Here is a 25,861-nt window from a genome sequence, read left to right on the forward strand (position 1 = left end):
CCTACCAGTCCCACAGACCTCCTCGGGCAGAGAATCTGGCAAGTCCCACACATCTCCCCAGGCACAGAAACTTGCTGGCTCCACAGACCTCCCTGTTCACAGAAACCTGCCAGGCCCACAGACCTCCCTAAGAAGAGAAACCTGCCATTCCCACAGACCTCACAGGGTACATAAACCTGCCAGTCCCACAGACCTCCACAGGCACAGAATCTGCCATCTTCACAGACCTCTCCAGGCAGAGAAACCTGCCAGCCCCACAGACCTCCCCAGGCACAGAATCTTGCCAACCCCACAGACCTCCCCAGGCAGAGAAAACTGCTAGTCCCACCGACCTCCACAGGCACAGAAACTTGTTAGCCCCACAGACGTCCCAGGGCACAGAAACCTGCCGTCCCACAGACCTCCCCCGGTACAGAAACCTGCTAGCCCCACAGACCTCATCAAGCACAGAAACCTGCTAGCCCCACAGACCTCCCCAGTCAGAGAAACTTACCAGTCCCACAGACCTCCCCAGGCAGAGAAACCTGCCAGCCCCACAGACCACCCCAGGCACAGAAACCAGCCAGTCCCACAGACCTCTCCAGGAACAGAAAGCTGCCAGTCCCACAGACCTCCGCACAGAAACCTGCAAGTCCCTCAGAACACCCCGGGCACAGAGACCTGCCAGTCCCACAGACCTCCCCAAGCACAGAAACCTGCCAGTCCCACAGACCTCACCAGGCACAGAAACCTGTTAGCCCCACAGACCTCCCAGGGTACAGAAACCTGCCAGTCCCACAGACCTCCCGAGGCACAGAAACCTGCCAATCCCACAGACCTCCCCAAGCACAGAAACATGCCAGTCCCACAGACTTCCCCGGGCACATAAACCTGCCAGTCCCACAAACCTCCCCAAGCAGAGAAACCAGCCGGCCCCACAGACCTCCCCAAGCACAGAAACCTGCCAGTCCCACAGTCTTCCACAGGCACAGAATCTGCCATCTCCACAGACCTCTCCAGACAGAGAAACCTGCTAGCCCCACAGACCTCCCCAAGCACAGAATCCTTCCAGCCCCACAGACCGCCACAGGCACAGAATCCTGCCCGTCCCTCAGACCTCCCCCAGGCACAGAAACCTGCCAGCCCCACAGACCTCCCCAAGCACATAATCCTGCCAGCCCCTCAGACCTCCCCAGGCAGAGAAACCTGCCAGCCCCACAGACCTCCCGGGCACAGAAACATGCCAGTGCAACTGGGCTACACAGGCACAGAATCTGCCATACCTGCAGACCTCTCCAAGAAGAGTAACCTGCCAACGGCACAGACCTCCCCAAGCACAGAATCCTGCCAACCCCACAGACCTCCCCAGGCACAGAATCCTGCCAGTCCTACAGACCTCCACAGGCAGAAAAACTTGCCAGACCCACAGACCTCCTAAGGCAGAGAAACCTGTCAGTCCCACAGACCTCCTCGGGCACAGAAACCTGCCAGTCCCTCAGACGTCCTTGGGCACAAAAAGCCTGCCAGTCCCACAGACCTCACCGCCAGGGCACATGAGAACATTTTCTATTTTTGTGCTGTGGCCAAAATACAATAAGCTTACTATGGGCTAATTATTGTTACTATGTCAGTGCAAAATGAGTTTGTTCTGTTTTTTACCTGGTGTTAAAGTGGATGTCTTATGGCCCAAAGTTGTAGGTCTGTTGCTTTTCTAATGGGATAGCTCCATAACTGAAATAAGAGGCATTTCTGGCATCTTCACAGTGGCATAAGATAAGCCCTCGCAGCCCCCTCAGTGCAGGGTGGGCACTCAAGCTCCAGGGGGCCTCCTCTGCAAAATTGGTAGGTGGTGGCCCGGGGACGGGTTACGCCACTGCTAGAATGCTTCAAAAGTGCAAAAGGATGCAGGATCGAAATGGATACCATTACATGATCTATGAGAGTCAGAGAATACCTATGTAAATTGAGTCTAATACCTGCTAAAAATAATTTGCTATCAGCAGACACATTTCACTGTTTTTGCTTAGTATGTTCTATGCACTACCAGGCAAGGTGGTAAATGTGTAGATAAATGCAACACTTAAGCCTTTGAACTTGACTGTGCTTTTTTTATTTTTGTGCAGTCATTGAAATGTTATCAGGCCAGTTTGCTGCCAGTGTAGACACTCCTCTAGTCGCACTTTTCTTTGAAGCCTACTCAGCCTGTAAGGTATTTCTTCTTGAAACCATCCCCAGTCTCCAGGAGGTGAGTTGGGAAAGTGGGTAAAGAACAGAGCACAGTGGATAAAGGTTGAGAGCTGTTACGTTTTGTTAGATGACTGATGCATACACATTGACTGCCCCTCTCTCTGCCTTTGCATTTGTACTTCATTTGATGAAATACAAAAAAGAATAAATAATTATTCTCTTGACCCAGACATGTGATCTCTATTCTTGTAGCTGAATAAAATGTGTAAAAACAATTATTGTACCCGACCAAGTATCAAATTCATATCAGGTCAGTTATATAAAACAAAATCAAAGCTAAACCTTGCTATAATACTTACATATTAGAGAACAGTGAGTGTAATAAGTATTTTTGAAAAAAAAAAGTGACAGAATTAGATTCTAGGGCAATTTAATAAAATTGCAGTAGCAGTAGTCTATTTTCTATGTCTACCACAACCTGTCCATGAATAGAAGGCAGGGGAAATATATTTTAAAAAAAGATCTGGGGAGGGCGAGACTATAGAGAGAGTGGATGGGGAAGCCTCAACCAAATAATTCATGGATAAAATTTCTGTTTTAGAGAATCAGTTTTGTCTATTGGATTTTCCTGCCAGTAAAACAAAACACTGCCTTTGAATGTAAGATGTAAAGTGCAGCTGCCTCTCCAGGGAACCTCCTACTTCGACATGTGGCTCATGTTTTCTTAGTAGTTAATGTCTAGTGTGTGGAACTGAACACCCGGTGTAATTTATCTTAACAGGTCTGGGGGCAGGTCCTCAACACTCTGGGACATTTGGCCTCCGTCCTGCCAGAGGAACAACTAGATAAGGAGCTTTCATGGTTGGTCAATGAAGTTGAAAGGCTCCAGCCCCAGCTGCCAGCTGATATGGCATTTCGTTTGCTCACGGTGAGTGTGACCTCTATTTGGTGTTCATGCTTGCCACTTCAACCAATCCCAAGTGATCCACTTATAATGAACACCATATCCATTTATGCGAGATTTGCTGCAATGGAACAATACATTAATGAGAAATGAGGGTTGAATACAGAACGGAAGGATTCCATTGGTGAGTTAGTTACATCACAGGTGGAGTTGTGTAATGGTTCAGGCCTCCATCATGTGTACATTGGGCCAACACATTGGTATTCAGCACCCGACGGTACCAATGTTGTGGGTATCAGAAATTGTGGGATGTAGGAAAAATGTATGATTCCAAGTTTGCCCCTTAGGTACCCCTGAGAAATGGAAACACCACACCAATTTGGACTGTAATTCCCCACTATCTGACACATTCACGCCTGGTAATTTCTCCAGCTTTGAGCTGGTGTATTGTTTTGGGAGATGAAGGGATTATGGGGAATATAGTCTTCCAACATTATTTCCAAATACTGAACCAGCTGAATTGTGATTTGTACACAATCCATGAAGGCAGCCAGAGAAGCAAAATGCTAATTTTTATTTGTTACATAAGAAATCAGGATATATAAAGGAGTAATGTGAACTGAAGCAAGTGTGCTAGAATTTAAATAAACATCAACAATGCTGAAATTTGCTCCACTTGTTGTGATACTGGTTGTGATACTGTTTGGCGAGCGCTCACTGCGATATGCTCGTGTGCTGATAATTTTAAATACTCCTTCTTTTGTTATTTGATGCAACTTTATTTTTTAGCGCTGTTACCTGGTTTTTAAATTCCCCTGTGCGCATACTTGCATTTAAATTGTGTCCCTCACCGCTACTTTGGCGGCCCGGTCCCTCGCGCTTTAGAATTTTCGGAGCGCCATCTTGGGTAGGTGCACGAAACGATAGACACTCCCGCGCTCTAGCAGTCAGGAGGACTGGCTAGAGCTCTTTTTAAAGCGAGGGCGATGACGCGCAGCGTGTGCGCGCAGCGTGGTCGCCGCAGCCACGCCGGAGTCACGCCAGAGTCCAGCCCGTCTGCGCCCGTCCGCCCTGAGTCCGGGCTGGACGGCTGGACCACTGGCCAACACAAGGTAGGCGCCCCTGTCTTGAAATACTCTTTAAAGGAGGTACTGCGGCTTAAGCCCTCTCCTGCCCCATGCTCACACCGGTACAGACCTGAGGATTTTTTGACACGTCCTGGCTGTGCGTGCTTTCTGAGTGATGCGGATGAGCCTCAGCTCTCTCTTCCTTCTGCTCCTCCGGAGCCCCGCCCTTCATCAACACCTAAAAATCCCAGCGAGTCCTGTCTTCTCCTCAACGCTCGCTCGCTGATTAAAAATAATATTGTATTCAAGGAACTGGTTTTAGATAAAACACCTTCCTGGGTTTTTATCACGGAGACCTGGGCCAAAGACTCTTCAGGCCCTGATCTGGTCGAAGCGGTCCCTGAGGGCTACTGCCTAACTCGATATGACAGATTAGGCCGTGTTGGCGGTGGCCTGGCTATTTTGTATCAGAACAAATTTCACTGCCATACTATACCCCTTTCTGAAACAAACAACAGCGAAGGTGCACCACAAAAAATTAAACCAATAAGTATAAACGATGTTTAAGCAATAATAAGAAGAAAATTCCTCAGAGATATTTCGAGTTCTTCTTTCAATCTTTATTTTCAATCGGTATAAAAGCACAAACAGCCGACGCGTTTCGTCCCAAAATGGGACTTCTTCAGGGCTGTCGGTAAAAAAGACATACACATACAATCAATCTTAATGTACAGAAAATCGACTTACATTTAAAATAACATATAACATTGACGAGAACAACTTTAAAAGAAACATAGAGTATTTCTGACAAGAACATGGAGCTCATACATGATTTAGTACTGGGGCTTTCGGTCCTTTATCAATTGTTTGCTGGCAAGTGCCCGATGGCCTAAGACTATCTACATTATTTATAATTCTAGTGTAAATAGGAGATTCAGGATGACCTGTAAATCTCTACAATGATACCAATTGGAGTATGATAAGTTGCATTACAAATTTATATCATCGGAAAATCCCTTTACATCTTGCAGGTTACAATGAGAGAAGGCAAAAGTATATGCCTAGCCTTCAACCCATGTGATTGGCCGTGATACCAGTTGGACAGTAGGATGGAGAACAAGGAAGCCAGAGTGAGTTTAGTATGACTGATATCTGTATCTAAAGGTAAATGAGCGAATACAGAACAGCCAGCCCAAATGGACAAATGAGCCCAAAACGGCATAATATTGTGTAGAGATAAGGCTAGCCCCAAGTGGGTCTTGTGTTGCACAAAGGGGGACCAAGCATAGTGAATCACTAAATTTCAACTATAGCAAAAGTCCCATGGTCAAAGCACTTTTTACCTTATGAATTAGTTGGACGTCGCATATGTAAGTGAACATGTGAGGCAGCGTAGTCCTCGGGTAACCTTCCCGGCTAGTGTGATCCTGTTCTCTGGTAGATCTCTCCGAGGCTGAATATTTAAATTGGTTTCTTGGCTGGGGTACGAGAAGGGGGATAACATGATATTAGACCTCACCCTATAATGTAAGCGTACTAGGCAACCAACCAAATGGCAAAGAATTAGCTTAATTATAATAGTCCTGCTGGAGAAAATCTGCTCCCTATCCCTATATCCATTTAAAGAAAAAAAGAGAATTCAACTTACTATCAGCTTTTCTTGGTTAACAGATGCAGAAGTTTCTAAGGAATATGCGGGTGGTGTGGAAATATATGTCACCTCGCTCACACAGAGTATTCAGTCCGTTTGCTAAGGAAAGAGAGGGTAAAGGAGCGCGAAGAGACAAGATGAAGGCTGTTCTGGGAAGATGACATTGCTGTACATACAGATAACGATGATAACGAACAATTGCAGCGGAGTAAGTAAATCCCCCAAAGAACAGATACCTGAGTCAGAGAGAGAACTTGTGTTGGGCTGGAGGTCCTATTCGTCCATTGGGAGAGGGAGTGGGCACTGTGTCCCAGTAGGCCTGTTAAAAGAAAAGATGGGTGGAAAAACTCCTCAGAAAGAGAGTTTGACTCAAAAAATTGAGAGTGTACAGTGTTCTTCACTGGTTTCCATTGGAGGATTTTATAGGTGGTTGGAAACAGTGAATCATTGGTCCTAAACTCTAAGAGTCTACTTCCCCAGGTTTCTGTAAGTTTTATAATTGAGAATTCTATATATTGGTCAACCTATTGTAAGAGTAGTTCCTAATACCTATTGTCATGGGTTTGTAGTCTAGGATACATGTGCCCCCAGCTGGACTTAGCATGTTGATTCCGCTATTTAAACTGGAAAGGCATCCCAAGTGGACATAGCCAAAAATTTAAAACATTGTCACTCAACCAAGGCAAATAAGCCCTATCCCCAGCCTGATCTATGGGACAACAGGGGTTCTGGTTTGTGAGGAGTAGTCCATTAGTACTCACCGTTCTTGATAAACCGGCCGGCACCCATCCACAGCCTTCGACCCGAAAAAACCCGTGGCGACGTCGTGTTGCAAGTAATATGAGCCATTACTGCTCCTTATATAGCTGGAGTTGAGGGTCTACACCTGGCAAGTTTCCCGCCAGCGCGCACGGGCGCTGTGCCTGGGGACAGAGGTTAAACGCGATAATGTCTTTAGTAAACCGGGCGGCCATCTTGGAACGTCTAAGGGACGTATTGGTATCCCTGTTCTAATTGGCCTGCCGCCTGTAGAACTAGCGTGTCCCCTCCCTAAATATGAATAAGTATGATATATGTGTGTGTATTACACATTTCCTTGTTATTACGACCGCTTATGTGAAACGTACCCAAACGTGTTCCGGAGATACGATAACGACCGCCGAACATACGCTCAGGTCCTAAACAAAGTGCAAGAACGTGTGTCTGTCATTGTGTCTATTAATAAGCAAAATAAATCACTCATCAAGTGTGAAGCCAAGGGCTTCCATTTCAAAAGCTGTGTATATGTATAAAGGTAAATGGCGGCCATATTGTAATGGATAAAATTGTTGCATTGTGCGTGGCATTAGACCCGAATTAGAAACAGGTAGGTGGCATGCCCTGTATCTTTAGTATCATGCTGGAAAATAAAAAAGCTCCAAATAGACGCACAATAAATAGGACAAGAAAAACGTAGGTTTTTCCAATTTCTGCCGGTATGGAACAAGAAAGAAATCCAGTGCAGTAGCTCTCAGGAGTATGTATTGTACGTGTGGTCATCATCATGTAAGATCAACCACAGGACACGTGATAACCGATAAGGGGGCTCTCAAAAGTATGTATTGAACGTGTGATCGTACTCATGTGGGATGTATCCCGAGAAACGTGGAACCCGGAAAAGGGGCTCTCAGGAGTATGTGTTGTACGTGTGGTCATACTCCTGTGAGATGTACCACGACACACGTGAGACCCGATATAGGGTCTATAACAACCGTATGTATTAATCGTGTATTAGTACTGAATTGAGACGTACCCTGGGAAAAGTGGAACATAAAATGTAGAATCGGCGGTCATTTCAATCAGAGGAAATGTATTACAGAAAGGCGGTTAAGGTGTGTGGACACGTAGAACCAGGGTGTATAGTCCCTCTGGGCATAAGTGACTTGCATTTGCGGGTTACTCTAAGTAACTCTAGACGTAAATGGTCTTAATCCCATAATCCTATCATTATTGGGATCAGGAGGACAGACTTGTGTGCTGATACTTGTTTTGCAGTCGAGCAATCCCTCCTCTGGCAGGCAAGCAGGTATATAAACAAGTGTTATTCAGTATGGTTCAATTGTTAGGTAGGATCGGGATAGGGATCAGAGGGGTGCCATTGTATCCAATAATAAAAGGCCATCTGCAATTTGTATTTGAATTTTTCCGATGAAGATACACTGCATTGTGTAGTTACCATAAACAATCCAATTTTTTAAAGAGAGGACATACATAGGTGTGACATTACAGTTTATACATATGTAAATCGTTATTTTCTTGTAGAAAGTACAGTACGATAGAACAGGCTGAGCAAAAGACTAATCTCAAACCTGCCTTTGTTCCTAAATGGTATGTGTGATGAGGACAGAGCAGCATAAGGCTTGAGGTGAACCCTTACAGCAGGTTATTCCAGGAAATAGTGTAACTCATCCTCGGTGTTGTGGCCGAGTTCAATACAGCGTAGCCTGCATATCCAGCCCGCCTCCCGTTGCCTTAACGCCAGTTCTCTATTTCCTCCCCTTGGGTGTGTAGGTTGGTGATCAATGCCCAAGAACCATAAGTTGTCTGTCTCTTTATGGTGTTCCTGCATATGAAAGGTCAGAGGATGTCTCATATCACCATTCCGTCTTGCACGGACATGTTCCTGAATACGGGTTTTCAAGGCTCTCTTGGTACTCCCTACATAGATCTTGTTACAATCGCAACCCAAAATGTACACTACATACTTAGTGTTGCAGTTAATCAAGTGATCTATTGTGTAGGTTTTGTTGGTATTGTATCGGAATTCTTTAGTTCTGTTTCTGCCCAGTGCGCACACGTTGCAATCGCTACATGTGAAGAAGCCTTTGGTGGGAGCGGTAAGCCAATTGGCCCGTTTTTTGGACTCCACATAGCTAGGGCATAGGATATTCCGAAGGTTTCTTCCTCTTCTATAGCATACTTTGGGTGTCCTAGTAACCGAACCTTGAAGGCTCGGTACCTCAGCAATCAGATGCCAATGCTTTCTTATGATATTAAAAATGCTGCTGCTTTGATCGGAGTATTGTGTGATAAATGATAATGGTCTGCTGGTATCTGGGGGCCTAACTTTAGGGATCAAGGTACTTGTTCTGGGCACAATTTGGACCCTTTTGTTGGCTTTTTCAAGAATTTTTCTTGGATAGCCCCTTTCGAGAAAACGTTTTTCCGTTTCTCGTATGTTCTGTTGAAAAGAGGCATCCGTGCTGCAGTTCCTGCGCATGCGGATCATTTCCCCATATGGGATGTTCTCGACAACGTGTCGGGGATGGGCGCTCTCATAATGTAGGATGCTGTTACAGGCTGTCGCTTTGCGGTGGGTACTGCTCTGAATTTTGTTATTTTCTACAAAGAGATTAACATCTAGAAAGTCTATTGCTTTTTGGTCGTGTGTCATGGTAAAGCGAACATTAAACGGGTTATCATTAAGATAACCAAAGTAATCCAAGAGGTCCGGGGTAGGTCCATCCCAGATCATAATCACGTCATCGATGTACCTACCCCAGAAAATGATGTTGTTCATCCAAACGGCCGCGTGGCGACCCCATGCATGCTCCCGCTCGAACCAGCCCATGAAAAGGCCGGCGTAAGCGGGAGCAAACTTGGAGCCCATGGCTGTCCCCTGTATTTGATGATACCACATAGAATCATGTAAGAAGTAGTTTTTGGATAGTATTATTTCTGTCATCTCAAGGAGGACACCATTGTGCGACAAGTGGTCTGCTGTACGTTTAACCAGAAAGGTTTCCAGGGCTCTTATCCCAAACTCCTTTTTAATGCAGGTGTAAAGCCCTACTACATCCAGAGTGACTAGGTGAAGGGTGTCTGTCCAGGAGAAACCCTCCAATTTGCCCAATATATCCTTGGTGTCTCGTATGTAGGCAGGGAGGTTCTGCACCATAGGCTGGATGAAAGTGTCCACATATTCAGAGAGTCTTTCCGTGGGTGAGTTAACTCCTGAAATAATAGGGCGGCCAGGGGGAAACGAGCCTCCCTTGTGGATCTTGGGGAGTATATATATACAAGGGTAGGAGGGGGTTGTTACTGTAAGGTATTGGCACTCCTCAGCACTTAGTAAACCTATTTCTCGCCATTCTGTGAGCTTCATATTTATATGGGTTGTGAGAGCTTCGATGGGGTTGTTGCCAAGTTTGGTATAGCAAGTAGAATCAGAGAGTTGGCGGGAAATTTCATTCATGTAGTCGACTTTATTCATTACAACTACATTCCCCCCCTTATCTGCCTCACGGATGACAATTTTTACATCGGATTTGAGTCTTTTTAAGGCTTCCGATTCCAAACGGGAGAGATTGTATTTTGGCGGGGGAGCACGTTTAGGATTATCCAGCATTTGATGGAATGAGTGGCTAACCTTTTCTCGGAAGATATCTATGTTTGGATGGGTGCCAGTGGGGGTAAATTTAGATCTTGGTTTCAAACCACTTTCGATGTGTACATCCTCCAAGACATCCAATTCATTCCTTACACTTTCAATGTCAATAGATGTGTCAAGTTCAACAGAGATCATTGCTTGTAAAGTATTTATTTCATCAACAGTATAATCAATAACAGTATTAACATTGTTCTGATTGACATGATTAGAAGGGTTGCGTGCAAAATGATCTTTGAGTTTTACAAGTCGAACAAATTTCATCAAATCAACAAATAAATTGACATCTCCACCCATTTGGTTAGGGCAAAATCCTAAACCCTTGCTAAGTACAGAAATTTCATCCTGATCTAGATCTCTTTCTGATAGATTAACCACAATGGACTTTACTGTGTTGTCACCTGCCAAGCTAGCTATTGTGGAGGATTCCCCTTCTTTTTGGACCTCGTGACTCTCTCCACTGATTCCGGGTTTGATGTCTTTGCATTTCTGACCCCAAGGACGTATTCCAGGTCTTATATTTTTCCCTCTCTGATTCTGTTAACCCAGCATTTAATGGAATCTTGGTCTATCGCCCCCCTGGCCCAAGAGCAGGATTTGGGCTGAAACTGATGCAGGTTTTGGAACCCTATTTCGGCCGACAAAATCTAACCATTCTAGGTGATTTCAATTTCCACCTAGAGCTATTGGAGGCTCACGACACTATTTCCCTGGTGGAAATGATGTCAGCCTGTGGACTCACCCAACTGGTGAACGGTCCCACCCACCGAGCGGGGCACACGCTCGATGGCATCTTCTCTAACGACCCTAGGCTGACAGTTACCAACCCCTTCCATCTCTCTTGGTCGGACCATCTGGCCGTTCCCTTCAATATGACGTATCCTACACGGGGCTTTATTAGAAGGGCCTCGAGCACTATGGAAGTGCGAAGGAACCTCAAAAAGATCAGGGAAGACTCCTTCCATCCATGGACATCCAGTCTGTCCATTCCTCGGGAGGCAGATACCCCCACAGCGGTCTCTATATTTGAAAACATCATTTCGGAGGCCTTAGAGGAGCTGGCTCCTGCAAGGTCCTGTTATTCTGCTAGGAAAAGACCTTCAGCTCCCTGGTTCTCTGAACAGCTCCGGCTTCGGAGACAGGAAGTAAGAAGGCAGGAACGCTTATGGCATTCAAGCTGGGCCCCTAAGGATAGAGAAGCCCATAGGGTCCTGCTTAAAAACTACAAATTGGAAGTTATTAAGACCAAGCAGAAATATTTCACGGCACTCACTTCCTCACTTTCATCTCCTAGAGAACTCTTTAGGATTGTTGATTCCCTTACGGCCCTTCAGACCCCGGATCCTGTGGTTGCCTCTCAGGACCTGTGTAATAAGATAGCTGCCTTCTTTCAGTCAAAGATCGCTGACATCTACGCTGCTCTGGAGGTCCAAAAATCCCTGACCGCCGTTCCCTTGCTGCCTGCTCTTCCTGAGCCCGGTGTTGTTGAATCTTCTCAACATCAGGATCTGATTTCCTCTCCTCCTCTTTCCTGTCAGGATCTTGAAATCCTGCTTGATAAAACCAAATCTGGCTCTCCGCTGGATGTCTGCCCGCTAAAGATCCTCAAGCAGTGCAGAGAATCTCTCCTTCCTCCTCTGGTTGACATCATGAACAGGGCGATGAAGGAAGGCATTTTTCCCCAGCAGTGGAAGAATGCTGTAGTAAAACCTCTGCTTAAAAAGCCTTCTCTGGACCCCGGGGTGTTAAAAAAACTTCGCCCCATCTCACTGCTCCCGTCCCCCGCAAAGATGCTCGAAGCCCATCTGAATAAACATCTGGCTGCATTTGTGGAGAGCTCGGGCTGTTTGGATCTTTCCCAGCATGGTTTCAGGAGGGAGCCTAGCACCGAGTCTGCCCTCACCATAGTGCTGGATAATATCCGCACTAGAGTTGATGAGGGTCAGACCTCCCTCCTGATCCTTCTAGATCTCACAGCGGCCTTCGATACCCTGTCTCCCGTGGTGTTAACATCTCGCCTGAGGGAGATTGGGGTCCGCGGGCCTGCTCTGGAACTCCTTTCCTCTTTTCTCGACCATAGAGAACAAAGGATAATGCTGGGATCGTTTCTATCTTCATCCCTGTCTGTGCAATGTGGGGTCCCTCAAGGGTCAGCGCTTAGTCCTACCCTTTTTAATATCTATGTGACCCCCCTTGCCAGACTCATTAGATCTTTTGGGATGGAGGTAGTTTCCTACGCGGACGACACTCAGATCCTAGTCTCTCTCTCCCAGTCAGCTACGTCAACTGCCGCCAATTTTAGATCTTGCATGGAGGCAGTTGGCCAGTGGATGATCCACAACTCACTAAAACTGAATGGGGAGAAGACGGAGGTGATGGTCTTTGGAGGAAAGGAAACGATCTGGTCGGCGGAGTGGTGGCCGAACTCGCTAGGCTTATGTCCCGAGCCCACCTCGTCAGCAAAAAACTTGGGAGTCATGATCGACCCCACCCTTAGTATGTGCCAACAGGTCAACAGGACTGTTTCGACCTGCTGGGGGATTATCCACATTCTAAGGAAAATCAGGCACTTTTTGTCACCCCAGGCAAGAAAGCAACTTGCTGTCGCTCTCCTGGGCTCGCGACTGGATTACTGCAATGCGCTGTATGCAGGACTGAACAAGAGTCATCTACAGCGCTTGCAGGTGGTCCAGAACGCGGCAGCGAGATTTGCTCTTGACCTACCGAAACGTGCCTCTGCCACCGAAGCCCGAAAACAACTTCACTGGCTCCCCGTTGAGTACCGGATCCTTTTCAAATCAATGTGCCTGGTGTATAATGCCTTAGCTAAATCCAGCCCTACAGGCATGGGATCCATTCTTTCTCAGCATAACCCCAGTAGGAATCTTCGCTCCAGTCACAAACTTCTTCTCTCTGTACCTCGTGTCAGAAAAGCAAGATGGGGAGGCAAGGCCTTTTCCTACCTGGCACCTAAATGGTGGAATGCCCTCCCTTTGGAAGTAAGATCCCGCCCCTCTCTGCAAACCTTTAGATCCGCGCTAAAGACCCACCTTTTTACACGTGCATACCCTTAGTGGTGCTCTGCAAACTTTGATTGATTGGTTTTGATAGGCGCCTTGACACCTTCGGGTTTAGTTTGCGCGTTATAAGTTGCATAATAATAATAATATTAATAAGTAAAATTTGGTTATGGAAGTGAAATCAAGCATACTGACGCTCCAACTTGATGCATTAATCACAACAAAACAGCAGATCTTCAGTCACTAGAGCCCTGACATAGGTCCCAAGCTGTAACTGGGCTTACTGAAGCCTCAGGGACCTCTTAGAACAAACAGCATGCCATTGCATCTTCTCTAGTCGTGGAGAGGTTGCTTACATCCTGTGAAATATAAGTACATTTATAAATAACCCTCACTTAAGAGCCCAATGACTTTGCATTACACTCCTGGTGACCAAACATACAGGTAAAACAATGAAGTCTTAAGAGGAGCACTGGAAATGTATCATGTTTGTAATCAATAATGTGTTGGAATGATTGAATACTACTTTTAGTTGGTATGTGAAATAAAAAAAAATATTAACAAAGGAAATAGTCCACAGTTACAGGGATGCAAACTGTATTAGCTGAAAAAGCAAGAGAGAGTAGACCTTAGTGGACACACTATTGGAAACGTTACTTCTTTAATCTGCCAATTTTCATTTCCACAGAACTATTGTTTGGTGAGGCTTGAGAATAGAAGATTAATGTTGAGGGTCTAAGTGGGACACTTTCTGCCAGGTCGGAGCACTTACAGTTAAAAGGACAGGATGTTCAAATTTCCTTACCAGTCCTTTTTTTCACAGTCTCTACCTTGTAATACAAATTTGAATACCAGCTACAAACATAAAAACATGACAGAATGTTGGTGTATGGCATATTGATCATGGACATAATTTGATGCTGTTCCCCCAATCAGTCTTCTAAGCCTTCACTGCAGGTGATCATTCGTCTCATTAGCATCTGTGAAGCTAAATGTGCTCCTAAAACTGCTTTTAGTCACCCATCTTCTGTGCTGCAGCTCCTGCCTCCACATTGCCTTTGATTCTCATAAGCAAACACTACCCTTGAAGGCTCCTCTGCTCTCCCATGGTTCCCATTGTGCAGGGCTGCAAGAGGGACATTGAGGAATCCTGGTCCACAAATGTTAATAGTTAAACAGGTGCAGTGGCACATGGATCCAGGTTTTAGAGGAGCACCCCAATTATGTCTGTATTTTACTATCTAACAGGAAAAAAGGGGAAAATGTATTTCCGATAGTGTCCATCCATCCATGCTACATCTACGTGCGCCCTATGGCGGGAGGGTGTATTTGGCTGACTTTGGATGAGAATATATTGGTGAAGGGTGGAGAACTTGGATAAGCAAGCAGATACCTGGAGGACCTGGAGGGTGAACAGAGAGAAACAGGAGGGTGACGAGGAGGTCACACAGAGGAGGAAGACAAGGGAACAAAGACCAAAAAAGACCAAAAAAGGGCCAGTATAACTGAATGGAGGAGGCGGAGGATCAAGTTCACTAGCAGGATTAGGAACACAACAAACTGGAATTCCAAGATAATGAAGAGAAAGCAATAGCAGGAGGACCATGAGAAAGACCTGGAGGATCGGGCAGCCAGAGACCACAGTCAACCAAGATGACTGAGACCACAAGGACATGAGGCTCAGCATGCCCAAGACAAAGAGCAGGATCAGTAAAACCAGAAAAAGAAGTAGAATGAAGTAGACCAGAAGGACCAGAACCAGGAGGCCAGAGAGGAGAAGAATGATGTGCAAGGGGAAAAGGAGGGTCATTAGGAGGACCAGGACCACCAGAACAAGAAGGAAGAAGATGGCCAGGTCAACATGGCGAAACTACACCACTTTGAAGACACTACACAGGATGAGGTGGAGGAAGATGGCCATGAGGATGAGTAGAAGCGGAGGTTGGGGTCCAGGACAGCCGAGAAGTTTAGAAACTCCAGGACCACCAGAAGGATTTGGAAAACTCGAACCAATAGGGGACCAATACCATGTCCAAGAACTTGGAAAATCTAGAGGATGAAGACCAGGAAGACTAGGAAAAGGATGTCCAAGAGGACTAGGAGAATAAGGAGGAAAACCAGGAGGAGAAAGACCAGTAAGAGGAAGAGGACCAAAAAGAAAAAGCAGAGGCTAGAAGGTCCAGAACAGCAGTCACCACCATGACCACCATTACAAAGATGAGGGCCACCAGTAGGATTGCTAGGAGTCATAGCACCAGAGGATCCAGAGGATCCAGAGGACCAGGAAGAGGATGACCAAGACTAGCTGGACCATGAGCATGAGGACAAGGAAGATCATGAGGACCAGCAGGACTGGAACCAGAAGAATTAAAAGATTGAAGAACACTAGGGCAAGATCACCAGAAGAACAATTAGGAGGGACACAGTGTGAAAGGTTAGCCTGGCATATGATGTCCACTATTCTAGTGGGCACCTTGCACCAGTCCAAATGACCCTTATTGATGGTAGGTTGTAAAGTCAACCTTTTAGAAAGCTATCTTTGGGGTAGATGTGGAGAGCAGCCTTCAGGCTAAGACTTAGAGGCGAGTTAAGCAAGTTGTTTTACCAGTAATAATCTCTTGATTAAATGAAAGCACACCACACAAGGTATATATCAAATATATATGTATTTAATCTAAACACAGCCCCTCTGATCTCTTTATGAGGTCAGAGATAAAAGTACAATACAAGGAACTTAATTAGCATACGATAAGTTGCACAGTATACAATATGCCCAAGGGGCCTCACAAACCATATACTAAAATAGTGGTATAAGAACCACATGAGAGATAGAAAGCAGGCCTAAGGCATGTAGAACCGCTAGGGCAACCAGGAACCACCCAAGGTTAGGACGCAGGAGGCCCACGGGGGACGCGTGCAGTGTCTAAACACAGCCGCGGATCACCATTGACTTTCTATGGAGAACTAACAAGTTACAATTTTAAAGATTAAGGACACTTAGAGATGAACTACGATGGAACTCTTTTAGACTTAGACACTTCGAGAGTCAAGACCCACGGGAGCACCGGATTACTCGAGTTACCTCACCCACGGAAGCCAGGTGCATAGGTGTCTTTTGGTATCGGGTTTCGACGTTGATTCCAATGGAGAGCTGCGAAGAAATGCTGCAGGCGACCAGAGGAAAAGTGTCCGAGTGGATCCAAGGGTGGACGGAGATCTGAAGAACCTGAAAGCAGAGGGGACAGAGTCTGGGTCACTAGCCAGTGACCAGGATGGCAATGGGAAGATGCCAACTGATGTCAGGTGTTTTCAGGTGAAAGTGGTGAAGCTTGACTCTTCAGCCACGAGGTCCACGAGGTGTCGATGACAACCAGGAGCTGGATTCAAGCTGTCCCACAAAGGATCTCGAGTGTTGCGGTGTCGGAATCCGGATTGGACCCAACAAGCCTTGGCAACAGCAATCCACGCAAGATAACTAGATTGGCTTCAGTTTAGACTAGCAAGGTCTAGGGGACTCCTCCTTGGAGAGAAGTGAGAACACATCTGGAGCAACCAGGCAAGCTCAAGAAATAAAGGATTGTCCTTCGTGGGGGCTCACTAGCCAACAGACTAGGAACCACGAAGTAGCCTCAGGATGAAATGCACAAAGCAGGCCCACGGAACACTTGTGGAGTGTAGCCCTCTGAGCTTCCGTGCAAAAGGTCTTGGGGCAGGGGCATCAAATACCCAATGCACAACTTAAGGCTACCTTGGGAAGTGGGTGCAGTTACAAAAATGCAGGATGTCCAGGAGTTCCGGTCCCACGTCTCTTGTGTCAGCTACAGGTCTTTGCTGGGATCTCAGGTCAGCTTCAGAGATGTCTGGAAGTCTATGTCCAGATTCTTCGGGATCTGGCGGGAGCCTCGAAAATGCAGACCGACAAAGATGCTGTTTGTGCCTGTTTGGACAGGGTGGTCACTCCTTGACCACAAGGGAGATTTCTTTAGTCTTCCAGTCGATGTGGAATGTTGAAGGTCCAAGATGTATCTATCAGAGTTTCATCCAGGGTAATCTAAAGTTCTAGGGACTGGGATCCTATTTTTATAGCAAGTTTAGGGGTTGGACTAACTCTAGGGTCCCACCAATGGGAGAACCTGGGGTGGGGGTGGTTACACCCCTTCCCCTTTGTCCAGTTCACGCCAGAGCTGGGGCTGAGTGCCCCAGCAACCGGTTTGAACTGGGAAATGCATGGAGCACCTTGTAGCCCCAGGCATCGTCTGAAAAGAATTCACTGAATGCAACCCACCTTGCCCAATAGATTAAAGCCTGTCTGGGGAGGTGCTGGCACCTCCCTAGACAGGAAACCTATCGTCCAGATCTCCCCTGCCCGGGTTTCGTCCAACAGCAGGAGGGCAGACTCGTGTCTGTACATTTTATGATGCTGGGGCTCTGGTAAACTTTCACCGGGTTAACCAGTATGTACATGTCTTCTGCCTCTAGAAGGGTGGAAAGCTACCCCCGCTGCCAGAACTGGCGGAGGGGTAGTATTCCAAAGTGTTTGAAACCTTACAAGACATGTTTTGATAAAGCCAAACCAAAGTTAGCATTAACCACGAGGATTATATTGCACTTAAGAGTATATGGTATGGCTATATCATAGAACAGCTATGAGGAGACGGTTCTGAAAGCTGCAGAGGGGCTCAGCTCATGCTAGGGCACCCTCTCACACAAAACCAAGCACTCTGCCTTTAGGATGGTCAAGGCCTGCCATGGGAGTGACTTATAGGTATATATATATATATATATATATATATATATATATATATATATATATATATATATATATATATATATATATATATATATATATATATATATATATATATATATATATATGGAGCAAAATTCTGTTCCCAGTTCTGACCACAGAAGTAACGGACCACCACACGGTTTTGGCAGAGTGTCACAGCGAACTTTTATTATCCATTTCGACAGCAGTTCAGGTAGGCATGACGCGTTTCGGGCAGGATTGTGATCAAGGGCAGTTCCTGCCCGAAACGCGTCATGCCTACCTGAACTGCTGTCGAAATGGATAATAAAAGTTCGCTGTGACACTCTGCCAAAACCGTGTGGTGGTCCGTTACTTCTGTGGTCAGAACTGGGAACAGAATTTTGCTCCATATCGAATGCGGAAGTTTCTGGTTGCTTTCGCTTTTCTGGACCCCGCCTCGAGAGCTGGAAGCCGCCTTCAACCCGACAATATATATATATATATATATATATATATATATATATAGAGAGAGAGAGAGAGAGAGAGAGATAGATAGATAGATAGATAGATAGATAGATAGATAGATAGATAGATAGATAGATAGATAGATAGATAGATAGATAGATAGATAGAGATATAGATATAGAGATAGAGATATATAGATATAGGTATACTATAACTATATCTAAGTAAGGGGTGATTACACCACCTTACCCAGGCTGCAGGTGCAGACCTGTGGTGTCAGTTTGGAAGGCTAACCAGGGGTGGGACAATACATGCTGCAGCTCCTGGTAGGCCTTTGGGGTCCCTATGCCCTGAGTACCTAAGGTACCATATACAGGGGCTCACAAGGGTGACCCAGTAACCAATCTGGTATGTACCTAAAGTACATGGTATCAATTTAGAGAGAGAACAGCTTGGCTGTGGTCCTGATTAGCAGGGCCACAGCCAGACTAAAGTCGAAAACTACACACAGCAAAACGCACCATGGTAAAGATAATCTTTTTAACAGGAGTAGGATCTCAAGAGGTTTAGGCTACTTATGGCCAATGACCAATACCCAGAAGACGAGGACCAAGAATATGTGAATGAAGGCCAGAATGATGAGTTTTAGGAAAATATGAGTTGGAAGAAGAGACAGAAGAATAAGAGGATGATCAGGGGGAAGAGATCTAGAAAAAAGGAGAACATGAGAATCAACATGAAGATTAGGAGAACAATGAAAAGGAAGACCTGGTAAACCAGGAGCATTAAGAGGAAAACATATAGGTGGAAGACCAGGAAGAGAAGAAGGACCAAGAGGAGTAGAAGGACCAGGACAACCAGGAAGACCAGGAGCACTAGGATCACCAGGTCCACCAAGAGGACACAACCATCAAGAGAATCAACACAGGACAAGCATCAGGAGAACTAGGGACAGGAGTAGCAAAGGCAGAATGACGATTTGAAAAGGAAAGGGAGATCAACCAAACTGATGAGTACCATTAAGAGCAAGACCTGCTAGAAGACCAGGAGCAGGAAGGTCTAGGCCAGGAAGGAAGGGACTAAGATGGCCAAGAGGATCTAGACAAGAGTGTCATAGGAAGCAGGAGTAGCAGACAACCAAGAGAACTAGAACCACCAAGAGAACTAGAACCACCAAGAGAACTAGGACAACCAAGGCAAGGGCCATCAGCAACAGTGGCTAAGATTACAGGGCCTACGATGACAAGAAGTGATTCTAGACTACATGTGTTAGGGCATGCCAATGTTAAATGCTGAACATGTCCTCTTCTGGTTCCTTGATGGACTAAAATCCAATATCTGACTCCAACAGATAACCTCTACAGAAATCGCTATGAGAATCTGAGAGATCTTGAGGCACTGTGAGTCAAGAAAACAGAGCAACGAGGAAAGAAAAAATTAGACATAAGCACAGTGTTCTGTCAAAATCTACTTGTGGTTATATGTATTTAGAATTAGTATACAAGAGAGCTCATTCACACACAAACTCACTCTAGCATTCAGACAGAATTTACATTTGAAGTTTGTAATTCACCACTGACCATCACCATTTCCTAAAACTGCCCTTTGGCCTCATCTCAATTTTCTTATCTCCTTGCAGACCCTTGAGTTATGCATCAAGGCAGCTGTTACTAAGAGTTGCAGAGCGCTGACTGGAACTGTGCCAACCGTGCTTGCCGCCCTGCATCACCTGGTAAGAATATACACGAGGACATACAAAGTATTTCAATGGGAGGTGACAGACATTTCCTGTGTAACATATTGTAACAAATAAAGTTTCTACCTTAATCCAATTTATAGTAGGAGTGTTTTTAAAGGGTAACATTTGGGAACTCTCTTACATAAATGATTAAATTATAATCCATAAAAAGCCTTTATAAACCAATTTGCTTCTAGAATGCAATGAAGAAGACAATGGATATAACTCTGTCAGATCTGCCAGCATTGAGAGCTCCTCTCCAAGAACCCCCCCCCCCCCCCCCCCCCATAAGTCTGCCTCTCGGCAGCTCTGGCTCTGATAATAGGTAACAGAGGAACAGAGTGACATGGCAGGGGAAGGGACTCAGGGGAGAACACCAAGGATGGAGACCTGAAAGAAAAAGGTTTTACCCAATAACAATGGTTTACAACAGAGACATAATACTAACAAAGCTTATCTCGGAGGATCAATTGCCCATTTAGACTTTAGTATATAACATATACTGGACTCTTCGTGACATTCCCAACAACAGGAAACCCAATGCTTATACAGTGAACAGAAAAAGATTTAATAACATCACATGTATTAAATCAATATATATATATTAATAAATAGGCTATATCATATACATTTGATTAATGCTATAAATCAAAGAAAATTCAGTATTTATCCTGCTAAGGTTCCTAAAGGTAATATGTGCAGAAACTACCCCACAATTTAGTTGAAACAATCCAAATACATAATATTTCTGGAATATCTTTACAATCCAAACTTGGAGCATTCAAGACCTCAGTCCACACACAAGAAGGCCCTTTGAAAACAGGTGCACAACTTGACAGCCATAGCAGGAAATTCCAAATAGCAATGCTGGCATGTGGAATCTGGAATGAATGGGACCAAAAAAGACAAGCATCTCTGATGGGGACCAAATGCAAGAACTGAATGCCGGTAAAGAACAAAAAAAATGACTGCGAGTGGTACAGTAGAAACAGCGAGTGGCGACGAGAACAGAAAAAGGCCCTAATGCAGACACCGACAGAAACACTAGATCCCCACTCTGCTGAATAGAGACCTGAAACTCAAAAGGGGCAAAAATTGAAACAAAAGAGGCCTGCTTCAAAAAGCATGCAACCCACCTTGCCAGCCAGATACTGTAGGACGCAAAAGGGGAACGGCTTTACCGTCCCCAGAGATAAACCAAGTTGAAGTGTAACAACAGCCTCCGTCTTGATTTCCTTGAATAGCCGCCACTAGTGCCAGCTGTGTTAAAAGCATTCAGTACCACTGCCTGCTGCAATCTCGCCAGACTTCAGAGTCTACAAACCATCCAAAAACCAAAGGAACTAAGGCATCCATCTTAGAGTGGTAACTGAGAATTTGCACTTCCACCAATATTGGGCTTCCTGAATATGCTGTATTCCACACAATTAATTTTGCTGTTGCGCGGTATGGATCATGGGCCCACAAGTCCTGACAAACTCTTATGCTGTTGTTCCCCCACTTGAAGTTATTTGCTGTCTAGATGTATGGGATTGGCTTTCAGATAGCCTAGCTTCCATTATTATTTATTATGGCTTTGTTATTTACAGATCTGCACACCCTCAAGTGGAGTGTCCGATGAAAGGGAAGAGCCACTCAAAGTGTCCACAGCTATTATCCTGTCACTGGGTGAGTTGGTCATAAATGTATGTATGTATATCTTTGTAATACTGCAAGTATATTTTGGACTTTACTAGGGATCAGGTCCTCAGAAACATTCGTTTCTGTACACTGCCCTGCACATAACTTGATTGTCTTAAAAGCTACTATTGCTTCAGTATTTATCTCCCTTCCCAGTGCATTAGTTGGCCTGCTACTGGAATATGGTGCCAAGTTTACTGTATAAAGCTATAGTAGTCACATGGGTACCATGTGCTCATAAGATCATCATTAAATGGTGTATACCACTGAAAACATACCTCCTGGACATGCGTTGGAGAATGGCCTTGATGACCTGCTCCCCGGCATTGAGTTCCTTCTTGCATGATTTTCTGTTGTGTTATTTTTCATTTATGTCTATTTTTACTTTACTCTTGCAGCCCATTCTCACTCTAGCGAGGTCCTTAAATATTTTGAAAGTAGCTTGATGCAGATAGATGCAGAGTCCCGTGCCACAACCATACAGCTGCTCTGCAAGCTCCTTTCTGAAACTGGTAAGACTGTCAGTGGGTGGGTGGCAGTGTGTGATTTAGACAGGGAAAATAGTTAAAGGAATATAATGCTTGTAATGGAATCCAGAGCCCTACATTGTAATCCCAACTTACTCCCTTACTTGCCCAACATGGTGCAGCTGAAAGCAAATCACTTTAATTGTATGTTCCTCAGCTACATTAACTGCTAACAGTTAATGGTAGAGCACTGTAATTTAAGAATAAAGTCTTGCTTACATCTCCTTCAATTACGTGAATCATGGTGAAGAAATCAAGTAGTGTCACCTCTTTCTTTTCGGTTAATTGTTCCCATTGTGAGCCATTAATGGGAGAGGGACACTGTGAAAACTGATACTGACATAGACACTGGACAAGAACAAAAAGGGAAATAAAATATGGAGTAGGAAGACACAGACACACTCATTGGTACATGATAACACAGACAGCGAAACAGGAAGGCATTGATAGCCCCATGTGACTTACAGTCACAGACTCATAAACTAAAACTGAAAGTCAGGACCCTGAGGGTGGTAATCACAGTTAATAGTGGACACTTCACTACTTATGTATTATTCTTGATCTTACTTGACAAAGACAATATCTAAGTTTTATGAACATTTGGTGTATGGTTTTATTTAATAGATTCAGAAGGTGCCTTTTATCTGGATGCTGTCCGTCACGTGCTTGAGGATGACAATCGCAAGGTACCATCAAGCTATTATTCGTAAAGCAATCCGTGTTAAAGCAGTTTCATAATTAACAACTCAATCTAATTCAAGTTATGCCGTTTTTGCATAGTGCAGTAGCCTCTACTTACTTGGACTCATAGGTGTGGTATGCACACTACAGTCTGTTGACTTCTCCAAGGCAAGTCTTCCGTGGAGGTGTTGGGTCATGCAATCTCCAGCCATATGTGCCTGTTCAGTGTGTCAAGTGGACATATCCCAGTTTTCCTCTCCTAGTCTGTGTAAATGCATTTTCAGACCCAATCTCAGAGAAAGTCGCTGTTCCCTAATCTATCTATTATATATATAAATAAAAATGTAAATGTTTGTTTGTAAATCTCCAAAAGTTCTTCACCGATTGCTTTGAAATTTTGACACATCGTTGGATGCGAGTGTTTTATATACACAACGTTGGATTCAAATACGCGCGTGTTTTTAATCGAAAGCCCGAACAGACACATCAAAATGTCAATGTTCATTTGTTCAAAATATTAAATCTCCGAAAGTTCTCCACCGATTGCTTTCAAATTTTGACACAACGTTGGATGCGATTAAGCGTGTGTTTATATATACACAACATTGGATTTGAATATGCGCGTGTCCAATACGCGTGTGTTTTTAATCGACAGCCCGAACAGACAAATAAAAATGTCAATGTTCATTTGTTCAAAATATTAAATCTACCCAGCCCCATATAGTTTTTGCAGTTGCCAAGTTTTTAATGGCCATGTGGCAGATAGGGGGAAAAATACAAAAAGATTGATTTTCTGTATAAAGTGCTACGAACTGTAATGAAATAGAGTTAATCGCCTCCTCATGCCCAGATCCTACAGGGAAATGAACTAGTTGTGAAATGCACCCTGCCATGTTTTTATTGTGTGTTTGATGTGTTTTAAATGTTTTAATGAATCTTTTATGGTCTCAATGGCCGAAATAAAGAATTTTTGGATTGGATTGGAAAGGAAATCTCCGAAAGTTCTTCACCGATTGCTTTGAAATTTTGACACAACGTTGGATGCGATTAAGCGCGTGTTTATATAAACACAACGCTGGATTAGAATACGCGTGTGCCCAATACGCACGTGTTTTTAATTGAAAGGCCGAACAGACCCTATCAAATTGGTTGCTGAGCAGCAACTACAATGGACACATAGAGAAAATAATCTACATATATTAGGATGGACAGTTGGTGTCAGGATGGCAGACCGGGAAGTGGATAGAGGGAGGGGGGAAGAGTTGGTTCACTTTGCAACATTAAGAAAGGACCCATAGAGACAATAGTCTACATATATTAGGATGGACAGTTGGTGTCAGGATGGCAGACCGGGAAGTGGGTGGAGGAAGGGGGAGGAGGAGTTGGTTGACTTTGCAACATTAGCTCGTGTTTATATATACACAACGTTGGATTCGAATACAAGTGTGTACAACACGCGCATGTTTTTAATCGAAAGGCCAAACAGACCCTATCGATTTGCTTGCTGCGCAACAACTACAAGGGACGCATACAGACAATAGTCACAAAAACACATGGTATACCCACAAGCATTGTGAAATTAAACATATTAGAAATGTGTGATTACTCTTTTCTTTCTCTTCCATTTGACCAGACTGAGCTACAGCAACGCGTGGCCGGGTACAGCTAGTTGTTGAATAAATGCTTGTTGAAAGAAAGTTCTTGTGCGCTGTCAACATGTTTGGTCTGTAATTCGCATTGAGTTGATCTGTAATACCCCTCACTGAGGAGGAGAGTGTTGATGATGAAATAAGGGGTGTTGAAGTTCAGAATATTAATATGTCCTCAAATCTTTAACAACCGGGGTGTAAGGTATTTCAAATGTCTCTACTAAGAATGATATTTGGGATATGTCTCCGCGAAATCTCACCAAATGTGGATCGATAATACAGGATATTATTCAATGTGCACATTTGAAAAATCTGATTGTGCTATAAAAGATGTAATGTCTGTAGAAATTGGAATATATGTGACTTGCTTGATGCCATGTATGTTCACAATGTGCCTGACTTCAGTGTCATTGAGAAAGCAGGTAAAATCAGTATCAGAATTACCATGTTCAGCATGTAAGCAAGCACAGGATATAGGCACAAAGGAAAATCAACAAAGCTGTTTTCTTTTCATAACCAACAAAATGTTTATTGCAATGACCTTGGCTCTATTGGATTCTCTTTGAGAAGTCTATTGGGTTTGTCATTTTTAACCTCAAGGCATGATATAAACCAAGTTGTTCTTAAATACTTTTCAGACTAAACCAGAAACATCAGAGACAGGACTCTACTGGGAATGTTAGAATCACAGAAATCAAGCAAGGATGTATTCCTTGGCAGTTGAAGCCATTGGGGCCAGATTTTGCAAATATACAGTGTACAGAACCATATTAGGGATGTGAATTTTAACTCACTGTGTGGATACAGGAGACTGTGACTATTTACGGTCTTGAGCCAAAACGACTTCTTGAAAGTGATATGGATCAACCAAACAACAAGGTGTGGGACAATGGACTCTAAGTACTGCAACCCATTTGTTATCTGCTGTCAGTGTTGGGATGTCTGCTCAATCTTGCAGGTGAAGTTAGACGGCGGCCATCATTCTTCCCACAGACTACTCTAGGTTGTTTTAATTCCCTCAGCAGTGGAATCCATAGCCTATTGAATTGTGTTTTTGTAATCAATACCAGGTCCTGAGAGCTTTTTTTGTGGGTTGTAACCTACGTAGGCATATTTTGCAATGTTTTATTTCAATCT

The 25,861-nt window shown here is 44.5% G+C and overlaps 1 protein-coding gene across 1 annotated transcript in view; it reads left to right on the plus strand.

Annotated features, from left to right (window-relative positions):
• The first annotated feature begins 2,110 nt into the window (after nucleotides 1–2,110).
• LOC147666303 (maestro heat-like repeat-containing protein family member 1) overlaps nucleotides 2,111–25,861 on the plus strand; it is a 73,285-nt gene continuing 49,534 nt past the window's right edge. Inside the window, exons 1-6 of the mRNA XM_086949146.1 lie at nucleotides 2,111–2,224; nucleotides 2,948–3,094; nucleotides 20,089–20,181; nucleotides 21,777–21,855; nucleotides 22,266–22,379; nucleotides 23,019–23,080. Coding sequence (XP_086805272.1) covers nucleotides 2,111–2,224; nucleotides 2,948–3,094; nucleotides 20,089–20,181; nucleotides 21,777–21,855; nucleotides 22,266–22,379; nucleotides 23,019–23,080 — 609 coding nt within the window. The remainder of the gene's footprint in view (nucleotides 2,225–2,947; nucleotides 3,095–20,088; nucleotides 20,182–21,776; nucleotides 21,856–22,265; nucleotides 22,380–23,018; nucleotides 23,081–25,861) is intronic.

Source organism: Lissotriton vulgaris, unplaced genomic scaffold, assembly GCF_964263255.1.
Source record: "Lissotriton vulgaris unplaced genomic scaffold, aLisVul1.2 SCAFFOLD_694, whole genome shotgun sequence".
NCBI classification, from domain to species: domain Eukaryota; kingdom Metazoa; phylum Chordata; class Amphibia; order Caudata; family Salamandridae; genus Lissotriton; species Lissotriton vulgaris.